The 17,338-nt window shown below is 30.7% G+C and overlaps 1 protein-coding gene across 3 annotated transcripts in view; it reads left to right on the forward strand.

The window, feature by feature from the left end:
• The window catches only part of LOC115882579 (fatty acyl-CoA reductase wat-like), a 32,628-nt gene that overhangs the window by 9,628 nt on the left and 5,662 nt on the right, over nucleotides 1-17,338 (forward strand). For 2 of the 3 annotated variants that reach the window (XM_030900771.1, XM_030900770.1), the window contains exons 2-4: nucleotides 9,184-9,421; nucleotides 14,305-14,426; nucleotides 14,727-14,849. In XM_030900771.1, the coding sequence (XP_030756631.1) occupies nucleotides 9,205-9,421; nucleotides 14,305-14,426; nucleotides 14,727-14,849 (462 nt within the window). In that variant the 5' untranslated portion in view covers nucleotides 9,184-9,204. Of the gene's footprint in view, nucleotides 1-8,377; nucleotides 8,446-9,183; nucleotides 9,422-14,304; nucleotides 14,427-14,726; nucleotides 14,850-17,338 lie in introns of those variants that run through there. The other variant, XM_030900772.1, reaches the window with a different exon arrangement.

Here is a 17,338-nt window from a genome sequence, read left to right on the forward strand (position 1 = left end):
GTGAGGAATCACCTCACGAGAGATGGCATATGTTTTTTGAAACACCCTGTATGATTGAAAAAACGGTGTCAAAGAAGGCTGGAAAATGAAAATCGATGGTAATTGTAATTGACGAGGTCAATCTCTAAAAATTGACTCAAAAAGATTAAAAAAGACTATTTTCTAGACACACTTTGTATTGAAAATCGTATTTTCTGTAGGATTATAATGCGATCCATGTATTCATGCAGGTGGGGCTCTAGGGTGAAGTTTTTTTTTATTTTCTACTTGTCAAAGATCAGATGTCAAAGAATTTAGATACGTCAATCTTGACCTACCTGCTTCAGTAGCGCATCGGATGTTTGTGTTAATAAATAATTATTATAACTTTTTATAACAATTTTAATGACTATAAGTCTGTCCAACGAGAAGATCCTTGACAGTGATAGATGTGTCTGTCATTTTAATTTCAAAGTAGTTTATTTTATTTTACAAAGAAATAATTTGGTACAACTGGAACGCATTGCAGGATATATTTAAAATTTGATTGACAAGATGACAAGTGATTACTTCAAAATATTGTGAAAAAAACTGTATAAAACTGAAAAAATGTAATCGAGCTATTTTATTTAATAAAAACGGTATGTGTTAATACAAAACAAACAATAACAAGTCACTACATACCAAAAAAATATAAAAAAGAACTATTATTTACTTTCAAGCTTTATGAAACTACCCGCATTTATGATTATATTTATCAATATAACTTATGTACAAATACAAATTTGTAATATTCCACAGGAATAAATAAAACAACATAGGTAAATAAAACAAACTATTTTATTGATAATAACATCTACCAAATTTTATACCTTAAAGGTTGATTAATTAACTTTAATCTTAATTTTTTTAAACCAGTACCTTTTGACATTATTTTTCTGCAGTACTAAAATCCATTATTTACCTATCGTGTGATGTCGATATTTTACAGCTACTCCAGTTTTTAGTATGTGTTTAGTTTGATCCTTCTACCATATACGAGATGCACTTATCTACGACGAAATGGTATACAAACTTTATCGATGGCAACTTCATTGGTGTATAAAACTTTCTGCCTGGGCAGCGAGTATAAACCATAAACTGTGCTCTGGGTCTACAGTTAATTTTCACTCGATTTTTCCTGCACTTGACTTCAAAATACACAAAACACACGTAATAATACGAATCAAAATGCATCGTCTTCCAAAACGCAGGGTATTTAACAAAAGTTGACACAAAATTCTAACCTATAATTTGGCAAGACTTTGACAAGCGTCAAAAATGACAAAAATCTAAAGGCGAGTTCATACGCATCGGCGTCTGTTTGTCGTTCATCGTTCCGTCAAACCAATAAAATTGAAATACGATCTGTCGTTTTTTAAATAAACCAATAAAACTGGTTAAAAACAACAAGACACGACATATGACGGATTTATATTTAAACCCATCCATAGATAACTTAAAAATTATTAGAGACTTTTTTTAGTAAAATAAATAGATTGGTATGGGACGTTATCTGCTTTTCTTCTGTCATCGTCTGTCGAAATCTTACCTGAGAAAAAAAACAGAGTATACCAACATTTATTGGCAACGTAAAATAAAACAACAGATTATTGAGTCTACCCTACATCATATTTTTACACGTTTTGAATAAAATTAGAACGGCACTGATAAACCGGAATTTAAATCGGCCATTTTGGGTCCCCATCGCGCTCGACCTATGTTTTTTTTTGTTTCTAATCAAAGAATTTCCCCTTTACAGTAATCATTTTGTTTCTGAATAGGTAATAAATTACATTTGTAAACAAAATATTAAATAATGAGTAAATTTCAATTAGGCATCAAAATTGTTATGTTCGACACGTGGAAATTTTTGGATGACGTTTGCATTTGACCTTCGGTACTACTTCCTAGGCACAATTAATGCACATTTTTAATAAATGTTAGTTAATGAATTGAAATATTCTGAATAATATGTACACCAATAATAACTAATAAGTATTAATTTCAATTGTTTTCCACTGTACTATCATTACGCAGCGTAATGATATATCTGGATAATATTATTGCAACATTTAACACATGTCAGTAACTTTTCAAGTTGTGTTACCTACATCAAACTATCGTCTCAGTTATGATTAAAAAATAGTTAGTTAATATAGTTACATACATACATATAGTCTGTCCAACGAGAAGATCCTTGACAGTGATAGATGTGTCTGTCATTTTAATTTCAAAGTAGTTTATTTTATTTTTCAAAGAAATAAGTTGGGACAAGTGGAACGCATAGCAGGAAATTAATATATGTATTTAAAATTTGACTGACAAGTAACTTCAAAATATTGTGAAAAAAACTGTATAAAACTGAAAAAATGTAATCGAGTTATTTTATTTAATAAAAAACGGTATGTGTTAATACAAAACAAACAAAAACAACCAGACACCACATACTAAAAAATATAAAAAAGAACTATTTCTTACTTTCAAGCTTTATGAAACTTCCCACATTTATGATTATATTTATCAATAATATAACTTATATACAAATACAAATTTGTAATATTCCGCAGGAATAAATAAAACAACACAAATAAAACAAACTATTTTATTAATAATAACACTTACCAAATTTTATACCTCACAGGTTGATTAATTAACTTTAATCTTAATTTTTTTAAACCAGTACCTTTTGACATTATTTTTCTGCAGAACTCAAATCCATTATTTACCTATCGTGTGATGTCGATATTTTACAGCTACTCCAGTTTTTAGTATGGTCCTTCTACCATATTCGAGATGCACTTATCTGCGACGAGATGGTATACGAACTTTATTGATAGTAACTTTATTGGTGTATCTGTATAAGACTTTCTGCCTGGGCAGCGAGTATTAACCATAAACTGTGCTCTGGGTTCTACAGTTAATTTTAACTCAATTTTTCCTCCACTTGACTTCAAAAGACACAAAACACATGTAATAACACGAATCAAAATGCATCATCTTCCAAAACGCAGGGTATTTGACAAAAGTTGTCACAAAATATTATAACCTATAATTTGGCAAGACTTTGACAAACGTCAAAAATCTAAAGGCGGGTTCATACGCATCGGCGTCCGTTTGTCGTTCATCGTTGCGTCAAACCAATAAAATTGAAATAAGATCTGTCATTTTTGAAATAAACCAATAAAACTGGTTAAAAACAACAAGTGACGACGCATGACGAATTTATATTTAAACCCATCCATAGTTAACTTAAAAATTATTAGAAACTTTTTTTAGTAAAATAAATAGATTGGTATGGGAGGTCATCTGCTTTTCTTCTGTCATCGTCTGTCGAAATCTTACCTGAGAAAAAAAAACAGAGTATACAAACTGCCATTACTCGCTGACGAGTATTCGGCACGCATCAGAAGATGGTCAGGCAAGGCGTTTTCTTTCATGAGCCTTTCTATGACTGAAAAGCCCGATACGTGATGTTATCTGTCTACCGCACTGCGGACATTCAAAAATCTCATTGCTTTGTTGCCTCTTTACTTTTTGGTTGTCGCTGTTAACTGGGTTTACAATCCTTCTCCATTCCGTTCTATTGTGAACTGCTTCTTCCCACTCATTCTGCTTGTTAATCCCCTTTAAGTTTTCGTGGAAAAATATCCTTGTACCTTTTCAGTTGACCACCCGGCCTCCTCTAACATCTACAAGCTTACCGTAAAGCAGAGATTCTGTTATGCGGTTTTCTTGCATTCTGCATACGTAACCAGCCCATCTTCAAGCGGGACTTTGTAATCATGACTTCAATACTCTCGCAGTTAGCCTTTTCAAGGACCGATATGTTTGAGACATGATGGAACCATGCATTTGATTCTTAAGAGTTGTCTAAGATGTTTCTGTTGCAACTTGTATAATGCGTTCTTGTGTCGGCGGTACGGCACCCAGGTTTCGCTTCCATATAACATGGTGGGAATATATTTTTGTGCTCAAGTCATGTTTGTAGAAAACCCTGTCTTTTAATTTCCAGAATGCTCTTGAGGCGCTGCTAATCCTGTTCTGAATTTCAGAGTCGATATTGGTCTTTTCCGAAAGCAAACTGCCCAGGTAATTGAATTCCGCTACATATTCCAATAGTTCTTTTTTCCGATTTTGATAGCATTGTCACAAATTACCTATAACAGATGCGAAAGAACACCGAATTACGCGTTCAGGTTTCTGTGACCTTCAGAAAGAGTTCATAGACAATCCGCATCAATGTATAGTTTGGGTTATTATTTGTTTGGGTGAAAATAATCTGCACCAATATGTTATCGAGGCATACAAAATAGTCCACAGACTTCGAGACATACGAAAAATCAAGTCCATTTAGCGTGTGTCGCAATTTTCACACCTTAAAAAAATCGTTTTTTATAGCTATAGCAACTGCAGCGACTATGAAAAAAGCTGTGTGATTTTCATAGAAAATAAGGGCACCTGTAATTCATTTGAGAATGTTATAAATCGCTAAAAGAGGTTTCAAATCTCTTGGATTTCTATTAATATTAAATAAATTTTATTAAAAATTGAACTAAAATTGTTAGTATCATTAAAAACAATTCAAATTCAAAAATTGTATCAGTCAAATTCCCTCATTTAAGGTGAATATTAAAATAAATATAAATACAGCTCATTCTAAGCTCTACTTATCTTTAAGAAAAATTTAAATCATTGTTGCAATTGGGCCTTAATGCCCTTTCGAATGAACAATAGTATTAATAATGTACATTATAATAACAATAAATTTTATATCATAGTGTGTATTAAAACTATTAAAACACTTTTAAATTGGTATTATATTAACAACTTTTGTTTTTTAATCCAAAAAAAAGTTACCAATTTTCTCAATCAAAATATTTGTGGTCCTGAAAAGAACCGTTTTCCCATGTTCGTCAAGGTAGGTAATGGGTAAACGGTAAAAAAAGAGGATAATGAAATTTAAAAAATTACAAAAATTGTTCAAAAGTGCCTCCCTCTTGCATTAAACCAAACGATCATAAAATCCCCTCCTCACATTGGATAACATATCAGGGGTGACAGTGTCAAAGGCATTAAATATTTTCTGCCTTAACTGCTCCAAGTTTTGAATTTCTTCATGGCCGTAAATTTTAGATTTTATGTACCCCCATAAAAAGAAATCATTCACCGAGAAGTCAGGTGAAATTAAACGTCAGTCTAAACAAAACTGTCATTTTTGAAAACTTGTCAAAATTTGGACACACGCTAAATGGACTTGATTTTCCTATGTCTCCTAGTCTGTGGACTTTTCTGTATAATCTCACAGTAATTTAATAGATTGCTCGTCATATTATATCAGCTCGTAGGAGATTAGGAAAAAAAAAGATATTTTTAGTATAAAAAATTAATTTATTTAACAAAATTTAATTAAAGATGTGACAAAATAGTTACATTTCTATTGGTTCTATCGGACTTTTTTCGACTATATAAATCTTTATTTTTTGTAAACTTTAATGCATAAAATATTTTCAATCTAATTAATAATTTAATGATGTAAATAAGAGGAAATTTCTCACATGGGTGGTCAAATTCTATAGTTTTCATTATATCAAACAGCCTCTGAATGTTTTCTTCAGTGCAAAACTCATCAAAATTTAATATAAATAATTTTTCCAGCCTGTAAATAAAATGAACAAATTTTTCCACTTTCATGATCAAAGGCTTTTAAATGGGTAAATAATTTCGAGTTATCCAGAGATTCGGATTCTTTTGCAAATTTTAGACAAATATCACATTGATGTATTTGAAGACCCTTTTTAATGATGTAGTCAAACATAATTAAAGGCATTTTGAGTTGAAAACATTTCTCAGAGGCTGTTTGATATAATGAAAACTATAAAATTTGACCACCCATGTGAGAAATTTCCTCTTATTTACATCATTAAATGATTTATTAGATTGAAAATATTTGATGTATTCTAGTTTACAAATAAAAATTTATATAGTCGAAAAAAGTCCGATAGAACCAATAGAAAGGTAACTATTTTGTCACATTTTTAATTAAATTTTGTTAAATAAATTAATTTTTTATACTATAAATATCTTTTTTTTTCCTAATAAATAAACACATTTGCATCCTACACAAAAATCTATCCTCAACAAAAATCCTACACGCGTTTTTAAAAAGAAACATATAACCACGCACTATGTCATTCCAGCAAGCGAATACGACACAGCATAGGTTTCCGGACTAAACGACTGGTGTATTTACACCACTCAATAGGCGTGTCGGGTTTGTCGAGCGGTTTCCGATGCAGTCGCTTTCTTTCGCATCTGTTATAGGTAATTTGTGGCATTGTTGTGATCTTCCGGAGGAGTGCACATGATTTTAGTTAGAAGCCCCGTATGCCCATGTATATGTGTTCAACATTTCTTGCAATTGCTGTAATGTATTTGCAACTAGAGCACAGTCATCGGCGTATTGAAGTACTGTGATGAATTTTGTACGTGTTTTTGCCCTGAGTCTTTTTATGTTGACCGCCGCGGCCGTCGTATCTGTATCTAATGCCCAAACCTCTCTCCTGCAGTTTGCTCTCCACTATAATGGAGACCGCTGCCATGAATATATTGAATAGGAGAGGCGCTAAGATACATCCTTGCCTAACGCCTGTGTTTGTTAGGAAGGGATCGCTCTGGTGATCCATGACATGACACTCTGATTTGTTGTTGTTATGGAGGCTTTTACACACTGTAAGAAATGTGTTGGGTACTCAGAACTTTTTCATAATTGCCCAAAGTGCATCTCTGTTCACAGAGTCGAAGACTTTTGTTAGATCGATGAATGCAACGTAAAGTTTAGACTGCTGCTCTTTTACTTTTTCCTGTAGTTGCCGGATGGAGAATATGGAATCGACGGTACCACATTTGGTGCGAAAACCCGTTACTTGGACCCATCAACTGAATAAGCTGCAAAATGATGATATAAAAAACAATCTTTAGACTCTGACAACTCTGAATTGTGAGGACATTTGTTTTTTATTAACTCGATAGACAGATGTATTCAACACACCTGGTATATTTTTGACACAAAATTTAACAACCGTAAACCCCTTAAGGCACTGTAAATTTCCTGCATGTCATTTTTTATCTGAAGAAGATATTGGTAAAAATATTCAAGATAAACAGGTCAAGATGTATCAAAAAATGTTAAAGTACAGTTATTGATGGTCTCTCTCAAAATACTTTGTATCGATTATTATGCTGTTTTAAACACACTGAAGATTGTTATACGTAATACAGGGTGTGCCATTATTACCTGGACATAGAAATATTACGTATTTTTAAAATCAAATCAACTTAATGTCCTTTTTAGAGGAATTCAATAAAAAATAAACCAAACTACTTGATTTCGACTCTCTATATGACAATAAATGTCTTCTGTATAGATAAAAATATGCCAAGTTGCAGTTTTTTTGAACTTGTAAAAAATTGTACTAAAATTTATATAGGGATGAGGGTAGTTTTCAACTTTCTCGTACCATTTCTGTTTTTTTTTGTTCATAGAATATTGGGACACCCTGTACAGCATCATAATGACACTGTAATTTTTATAATTCATGCTTAAATATATAGGACGACGACCTATGTGCCCTATTGTTTTTGTTTTCCTATTTAACCTTTCAAGTAAACGATTATTTCCTATATTATTTATGCTTTTGTCTATAAATGTTGAAATTAAACAAAAAGCAAATTTTTTTAGGATATAATATGAACTAGATTAACTGCTAATTTTGAAATCTGAAAATTAACTTCAAAATAAGAATTATTCTAAAAGAAGTTTTGTGCTTTTTGGGATACTTCCCAGTGAACAATATTTTGTCACATTTGAGGAACAGTTTTATTCATGCGACCAATTGCACACACATGTTTCGAAACTGTTACTTTTATGTGTACGTGGGAAGTAAAGCACGGTGACACAACGCATTTTAGGCAAAAATTCGGAATTCTGTCAATACATGCGTAAACTAATACACAAATTAGACACATATCACTCAATTTTTTAAAAATTTACCAAGAAAATTATTTGTAGAGTGAACAACTGATAATAATTGAAAACTTTTTCTCATTTCTTACTTTATTCATTTTTATGTCTGAATTATTAAACACTGTCTATCCTAGGAAGACCTTTGATAAAAGTACTTGGCAGACACATGCTAAATAAATCAATTATAAAGTACAAACATTGAACATCTATTGTTTGTAATATTGCTGTATAATATTGCATAAAATTATTCATAACGTTCAAATTCGATGACAAAAATTGAATAGTCACAGACATCACCGTTTTTAATATCAGTTTATTTATATTAAGTTTTATTAGTTGTTTCTTGGGTGTTGTGGCTATGGTCAATTAAAACAAAAATCTTTCGACGTTTCGCATTTAAGGTAATGCTTCTTCAGGAATGTTTTCTTGTCTTTCTTATATCTTGGATAAAGTAATGCTTTATTTATCGTCACAAATATAACAATATTGCTTTAGACTACACTATTAACAAGTTTTTGTAATATTTTAGAAATCTTCCTACAATGTTGTTTAAATTAAGTGATTGTTGAATACTAGAAGTGATTTAATTTGAAAATATTCCATCTTACTTATTAATTATTGGAAAATTTAGACCAAAGAGTGAGTTCAAAAAAACATACAGTATGTCCCCGGATTGTCTTTACAAGAGGAAATTTTTTTTTATTATAGGCATATCGAGAAAAATGCATTCTTCATAAAAAAAAATTACCATAGAAACGCGTTTTGATTTTTAGAACTTTGAAAAAATTCAACTACATTTTCATATTTTTTTTTTAATTTTCGTTGTAGTAATTTCCAGTGAAACAGGAAGTGACCAAAAACAATTGAATACGTCAATCAATCCTAATTTATGTCATATACTAACATATCAAATTTCGTTTTTTTATCTGAAAAAATAAAAAAGTTATAGGGTGAGCCATTTTTGAGACGCATCCCGTATATATTATTTTTGTACAATATGCCCTTCAAGCTATTTTCGTTTTACTATTTGATATTTAATAAATGGAATTAACTGACGCAAGTTTTTTTTTCTAGTAAAGTACCTAGTTGATGAACAACAATATAATTGATGAATAATTATTTATTAAAAATTGTTTCAGATAATAAAAAAACGAGTGACCATGCTCGACAAAAAGAAAATTCCTGTAGTTTTCAGAAAAGATCTACCAAGCGATTTGGAGAAAATTAAATATGGGCATTATATTAGGGACGATTGGGACTACCCTATACATTTATACTTGAAGGAAAACGATATACGTGTGGATGAAAATGGGAGTGAGATAGTGAAATTTCTTAAAGGAAAGTGTGTCCTCATTACAGGAGCCACAGGATTTTTAGGTAAACATAATTAGAATTAATTTATTTATATTTTTTATTTGTTTTAATTATATTATATACGTGTTCACGTTAAGTTCCTAAATTTAATGAATTAATTAATTTTTAATAAAAATACTGTAAATTTTATCATTATATACAGGGTGTTTCAAACCAAATGCGAAAAATGTCAGGGTTGTGATTCCTTGTTCAAAATAAAGGGTAGTTTGCTTCATAAACGTTGGGTCAAAAGTCAACCATTAGAGAGATATCGCGGTACAAAGATGGCGGAAAAATAATGTTTTTATTTTTTATCTTGAAAACGAAAAGAGATAGACTAATGAAATTTTACGGAAGCATTACTGTTATCAAAAAACACACTTTCTGGTAATTTTTTCACTTTTTTCAAAAATGAGTGGAAGGGGTTGAAATAAACTACCCCTATCATTCTTGTTAATGAAATTTAAAGAAAAATCTTATCAAACACATGCAAAAAAAATTAATTTTGATAGTTTAGTTTATTTAGAAACTTTTTTATCTCTTGTGTTTTTTGATAAAACTCACTGATTTGAAATTAAAAAATAAAATGTAAAGCATTACATGTCAGGACAAAAAACATTTTTAGATAAAGAATCTAGTGGGCAGCTGTAATTTTTTTAGGAAAAAATCTAGTCGGCCGCTGTCACTTTTTAGGATGTTTCTAATATTGTTTTATTTGACATTACCCTACTGCAATACGTTATTATCTCGATTATTATTATTATCATTATTATCACTAGATTCTTAATCTAAAAATATTTTTAGTCCTGACATGTAATGCTTTACATTTTATTTTTTAATTTCAAATCGGTGAGTTTTATAAAAAAAATACAAGAGATAGAAAAGTTTCTAAACAAACTAAACTATCCAAATTAATTTTTTTGCATGTGTTTGATAAGATTTTTCTTTAAATTTCATTAACAAGAATGATAGGGGTAGTTTTTAATTTACAGGTATCTCTTTTCGTTTTCAAGATAAAAAATAAGAACATTATTTTTCCGCCATCTTTGTACCGCGATATCTCCCTAATGGTTGACTTTTGACCCAACGTTTATGAAGCAAACTACCCTTTATTTTGAACAAGGAATCACCCCCTGAAGTTTTTCGCATTTGTTTTGAAACACCCTGTATATTAATCGGTTTAAAACGTTCTACGTCTTCCGATGCTATCTCTCCATGTACCGTGTCCAAGAGATCTTTTCTCCATAAACGTATCAATCCCTTCCTGCCAACTTCTTCTCGGTCTACCCGGTTTTCTTCTTCCTGCATGTTTCCAGTTTATAATTTGCTTTGGGATTCTTATTTCTGCCATTCTTTGGACATGCCCGTACCATATGAGTTGACTGCTCTTTATCTCGTCCACTATTGTATGTTTAACTTCCATAATCTCTCTTATGCGTTCATTAGTTATTCGCTCGAGTCTTGATTTGCCTGCTGATCTTCTCCAAAAATCCATCTCTGTAGCTTCCAGCATTCGTTTTGTTGTTTCCTAAATTGACCACACTTCACAGCTGTACGTGGTTATACTCTTGATGATGGTATTATATATATATTAGTGTTTATAATTGCTGTATCCAACAGTCCATCATTTGTGATTTGCATACCCAAATATTTGTATTTTGTGCAGCACTTAATTTCCTTCCCTTCTTCTAGTATTAGATCTTGTTGTTCTCCTCCGATACACATATATTCTGTTTTGTTAGTATTGATCTCGAGTCCCCATTCCTGATATTTTTCTATAAGCTTACGTGTCATATAATTTATGTCATCCTAATCTTGTGATATGATCACCTGATCGTCCGCGAAGCAAAGTGTGTAGAGCATGTTATCCCATATGGGTACTCCCATATTTCTAGATTTTTGCTTCCAACCTTTGAAAACTTGTTCGAGATATATCTTGAACAGTGTTGGTGAAATACAGCACCCTTGTTTCAGTCCTTTGGTTCCATTAAATCCTGTTGTTAACTTTTTGTCGAATTTTATTCTAGTTTTTGTTTGTTTATATAATGATTTTACTGCTTTTATTAGCTCTACGTTTATATTGTTTTTTTCCATAGCTTCCCAAAGTCTTTCGAATAATTTTTCATGGTACCTAATTAAAATGTTACCTACAGGTCAACCTGAAGTAAGTAAGTCTAAAATAGCCTACATTTCCGTATTTTACGACTTTTAATTTGTATATACCAGTTGTTTCATCAAAATCGGTGACCAAAATCAACAAATTTCATGAGTATGGAAAAAAATTGACTATATTTTTGGCTATTTTTAACAAGTTTTCAAGGCTCTTGGAAAAATAGTAAACATTATCATAAAATGATAAAAATTTCAGCATTTGTAGGAAATTTTATGTAGATTTAGCCTGTATAATGAGTTAATAGCTTAATTGTTTTTTTTTTGTAAGAAACTGGATTTTTCGAACCCATATTTTCTAACGATTTTTAATGGTAACTATAATATTTTCGTGTTCTACGTCTTTTAATTACTAAATAACAATGTAGTTCCATCAAAATCGTATGGGAAAAAAGATGAAAAATGGTCCATTTTTTGAGTATTCAGTTTTCTTATTTTTTGGAGTGCCTAAGGGGTGTCTTTTTGCCATGGTCGTGCAACAATTTTTTTCCAAAGTGTATTTTTGTATAAAAATTTTATTTAAACTTTTTCTTTTACACTATACTAATTTTTTGTGTTTTATATAATTCAAAAATTTCCAATTTCTGGCTAATTCGGAAAAACAAAACCCGTAGTTGCATAATAATATATTCTCATAATTATTATTATACATTAATCCTGTTTTATAGAAAATGTACTCCAACGTATACTTCACACACACACCTTGATTATTTCCAATAAATAAATCATATATTATAATGACGTTAGTATAGTTCTAGAGATTTAAACACAGCAAATTAAATACCAATAAAATTTGATGCATTTTCGCTGAAAGAAAAACTAATTTTCTAGACAGTCTATAATTTTCCAATTAGCCAAGCGATCAATTTAGGGTCATTAAATAAAATGAAAGTTAGTAATTAATTTTTTAAAAATAGCAAACGTTGGAGACTCGGTAGGTATTCTAGAGAATCAAAAATTATTTTGCGGGTTATTACTTAACGTTTATTTGCAAGCTTAAATCAGATACATTTTTCATAATGAGTAATAAAAAGTAACTTATGTCCTTTACTTAACTCTAAAAATAAATATACAGGTTGCTACAAATTCGAGGTACGAACATTGGTATCTCGTTAACCGTAATAGATACAAACATGGTTAAATTGGGACAAAGTTGCGCTATTTTTTTTTCGACGGTACAGTATAAATTGAAAGGTCTTAACTCATACAAATAAACTTCTAAATTTTGACGCAAAATTCATTGACATAATATGTAGGTATATTTTAGAGCTGTTAATAAAAATATCCAATGAATAACGTCAAAATGTGGCTAAACAAAACTAAATCGGGAACGTTTTTACTATAAACTAAGAATGAAGAAAGTATTATCAAATAACAGTCCTCATATAATGTCCTAAAAATGTTCTATAATGCTCCCAACATCATCCTTGTATTATCCTAGAAATATCCCAAATAATTGTAAAAGGCTTGCCTAGGGATGTCTTGAAGATGACTTTTTTTGTCCCATCTGGATATCCCATAAATATCCTCTTCTGGTTTTTGGATATCCCTAAGATATTTACTATATCCTTGGTGGATATCCTCAAGATATCTATAGGATTGTTTTGTGTTATATGGGAATTTATTTAAACTAATTTCAAGTCCGGCTCTGTTTTTTTTTAATATTTAATCTTTTTATCGTTACAATATTGATAAGCTTTGAAACTTAAAAATGACGTGGGGTAAATCATTATTGTTGCGATGAATGTAAGAAGATTAAATAATTTAAGAAATCAGAGTCGGCCTTACAGCGCTTTCAGATGGAGCGGAGCGTCCGCGACGGATCGTCCGCAACTTCGAGCAAGTACCATGAGTTTAAATGAACAATTTCACATGGGCGCGTATGCTCCGTCCGACGGAGTTCGTCCGACGGCTATCTTGAAAAAACACGACGGACCGTCCGTCGCTATGAGAATGTGATTGTTTTGATGGCATCTTGGTGAACAAAACCCTATACGCAACTTTGCCCCAATTTAACCGTGTTCGTATCTATTACGGTTACCGAGATACCAATGCTCGTACCTCGAATTTGTAGCACCCTGTATAGCTTCCGATTTTTCCGAAGTTCCTCAATTTTTTCGACTTATAACCAGTTTTAAGAAAAAAATGTATCTAAAGTTGTTTTTGGTTCGGAAATATATAAAAGCATTGTAATTTTAACTAAATAAATATTAATTAATTTCTAGTAGAGTATCTATTTAAATTTTACCGTTTTTCATAAAAATGCATTTACTATAAAACCAATTTTACATTCAAACTGATATTTACATAAAAATAAACTAGACTGTGAACTAATATGACCTGAGAAAATGAATATGTATTGACGTAAATGAATAAACATTATAATTTATTTGTGATATAATACTTCATGCCTTATTTTAAGTAGGTACCTAATCCTCTACTAAAAACTAATTCAGTTTAATTTAAAGAAAAATATCATTTATATTCCTGTTTTAAAAGACGCTAAACGGAAATATGATTAAAAAGTTTTTCCTAATATCATGGTCCCATTTGGAAAAGTATAAACAGAATAATTAATCATTTTAAAACAAAAGCAAAATCTTTTATGAAGAATACATTTTTCCCAAACATCTTAACAATAAAACAGTTTTGCCTCTTGTAGAGACGATTCCGGGACATACTGTACAATTATAATTAATTAATAAATTATTTAATAATTATACTTATTGATTTTTTAGGAAAATCATTAATAGAAAAATTGTTAAGGTCCTGCAAGGATATCGACACAATTTATATAGTAGTTAGAGCAAAAAAAGGCAAAAATATTGAAGAGAGAGTTAATGAACTTCTAGATAATTGGGTAAGTTAGATATATACAGGGTGTCCCGATATTCCGTACACGTAGAACTACTACCATACTTTTGACCAAACTGTATCAGAGCTGTCTAGATTATAACGATCGATGTAATATTACCTGTAATTTTAATTCAGAGGCACCTTGTACCCAAAGAGATAGAGAAAACCCTTTAAACAGACTTTACTATATAATTTTAAATATATAAAACATCATCGATCGTAATTTCTTAGATAACATGACGCCGTTTTTTTTTCGATCGTACCCGGTACATTGTCTAAAGGCAGATTATTGTTTAATTTTCAGGTATTTTGTCGGTTAGCAGATATAGTTCCAGATTTTCGTAAAAAAGTTGTAGGAATCAACGGTAACTTTGAAGAATCAGACTTAGGATTGTGTGAAAAATCACGAAATCTCATAGCAGATAAAGTATGTGTGATTTTAATAATAATTAAAATTTATTTAAAAAATTACTAAAACGAAGATTACTAAAAATTCTAGAAATTCTAGAGTCTAGGGTAAAGATTAAATCATAATAATCATACATATATGATTGTTGATAAAAAACAATAAATAACAGTTTTTTGTTACTAGTGAAGGTAACTTAACTGTTGTATTAAAAGTAACTGTACACAAAATAATACACCTTTCTTTTTTATCCTTATCTTGACGTTTTAACAATAAAATCAATAAATCCAAAAAAACTGTTATTTTGAACTGTTATTTCGACTGCTATCTAGAAATAACAGTCTTGTCCACCACAGAGCTGGGCAAAACTTTTATTTCTAAATAGCAGTTAGAACTGTTATTGTTGAGATTAAATATATCAGTTTATAACAGTTAAACCGTAAAAAATTAAACGAAATACTGAATTTTAGTATTTTTTAAAATCATTATGTATTTATTTATGATGTTGGTTATGTAAATTTTATGTTTTTAAAGCGATCATATCACTCAAGATTACTAAAAAATCTAGAAATTCTAGAATCTATAGTTGAGGTTAAGTCATAATCATCAAACATGATTGTTTATAAATAACAGAAAATAACTGAAAATAATACTCCTTTCTTTTTGATCCAATAAAATCAATAAATCCCAAAAAAAACTGTTATTTTGAACTGTTATTTTTCAAATAACCACAACTGTTTTGACTGATATCTAGAAATAACAGTCTCGCGTACCATAGAGTTGGGTAAAACTTTTATTTCTAAATATACTAAAACTGATAGTTTTAATTAACAATACCAGTTAGAACTGTTATTGTTAATTAACCATAGAGAAAGTTAATAGTTTAGAGAGTGGTGAATCGCGTGGTAAAATGTTGGGAGATTGCGCTTTTAGCGCCCTCTACTTGGCTACAGGTACGAACTATGAAAGAGCGGGAGATTTAAATTATTATTATACTTATTATTTTTAAGGCAATTAAAACTAAGAGTGCCCTTAACCAAAAACAGTGATATAAATGGAGATACCTACTCAAATTTTATATTATCATGATACTAAAGGATATAAATACAGCATTTATAATCCTTTTACACCTTTTTATTCAAAGTCTTACACGCTAATATAAAATTTGACTATCTCCATTTATTTCACTATTTTTGGTTAAGGGCACTCTTAATTTTAATTTTCCTTTTTTTATGGGAAAACGATTAAATGGGAAGAATTGAATGGGAATGGAAACAATGACCAATTATTGTATTTTGTGTTAATTTATAATACCCCTACTCTACTAAATATCTAGCTACATTGTACTTACAGTTAAATAGCTACATTGTACTAGTTATATCCATATTTACAGTTTTATGATGGCTATTATTTTATTTCAACGTGCTACCAATTGATTCGCTCCGACTTGAGTACTTACTATACCTCGAGATGGCTCCAGGAATTATTTATCTTTACAGGCCTAGAATATGAAGATTCACAGTAGAATTTTTGGTTTTACTACCTATTAGAAACAAACCTACCCCCCTACATCAAGGGACATACAATTATGCCTTGTTCTCGGCCATGATATTCCTTCCATTCTATATCCAACATCCAACTTAGCAGACCTTCTGGTTCACAACAGGGCCTAGACTGGCCGGATGATATTTTAACAGAATAGCCCTTGATATCTCCTTCACACTTTTATTTAATAATTAAATAGGAGGGCTGGATGGTATAATTTCTAGAAAGAATAGCCTGTGAAATAAAAACTTCTGCATGGACATTACCTTTCTTACCTTTGTCTGCTATTTTTTAATAAAAAACAACTGTTTAGTTTGCACAAAAATAAAATTAACAATCAAAAATATCTTAAAAAATGATCAAGCCTTGTACTACGCCGCGTGCCGGTTTTTGAACAAACAACAAACAAAAGAATGAGGTTAGCGGCGTTGCCAATGTCAATTTTCTAAACTACCCAAAAATCTAAATAAATTCTCCAATTTGGGGAGAAAAATGTCCCGATTCACAAAATTCCCCATATGATTATTTTAACAAAAAAAATAATTTTAATAAAAATACAATATTTATTATATATGTTAGAGAGATTAAACTGTAAATTACCTCCTTGTTTTTAATCCCTTCCTAGTAGTCATTAAATAATTTGAGGTCACTAAATTTTCTTTCAACTGAAGCATTTGCAAAGGGAAGCACAAGTAAAAAGCAGATTATAATTTTTAAGTTGGGAAAGATATATCGTCCCGCTCCGTTTTTAAAGCTAAAAATTTTACGCCATTTTCAATCAGCAATAAAATGTTGAGACTCCCCTTATTTTCGCCGCCTATTGCTAATCCCCACAAAATTCCCAATCGGCTCCGGATTCCCCAAAATTTGGGGAATTCCCCACAAATTGGCAACGCTGGAGGTTAACGTGTTCTTTCTGAATATGCTAAGACTAACGGACTAGTGTCGAAACACAGATAGCTAGA

This window comes from Sitophilus oryzae, unplaced genomic scaffold, assembly GCF_002938485.1.
Source record: "Sitophilus oryzae breed Bouriz unplaced genomic scaffold, Soryzae_2.0 scaffold_1789_pilon_pilon, whole genome shotgun sequence".
Lineage (NCBI taxonomy): Eukaryota > Metazoa > Arthropoda > Insecta > Coleoptera > Curculionidae > Sitophilus > Sitophilus oryzae.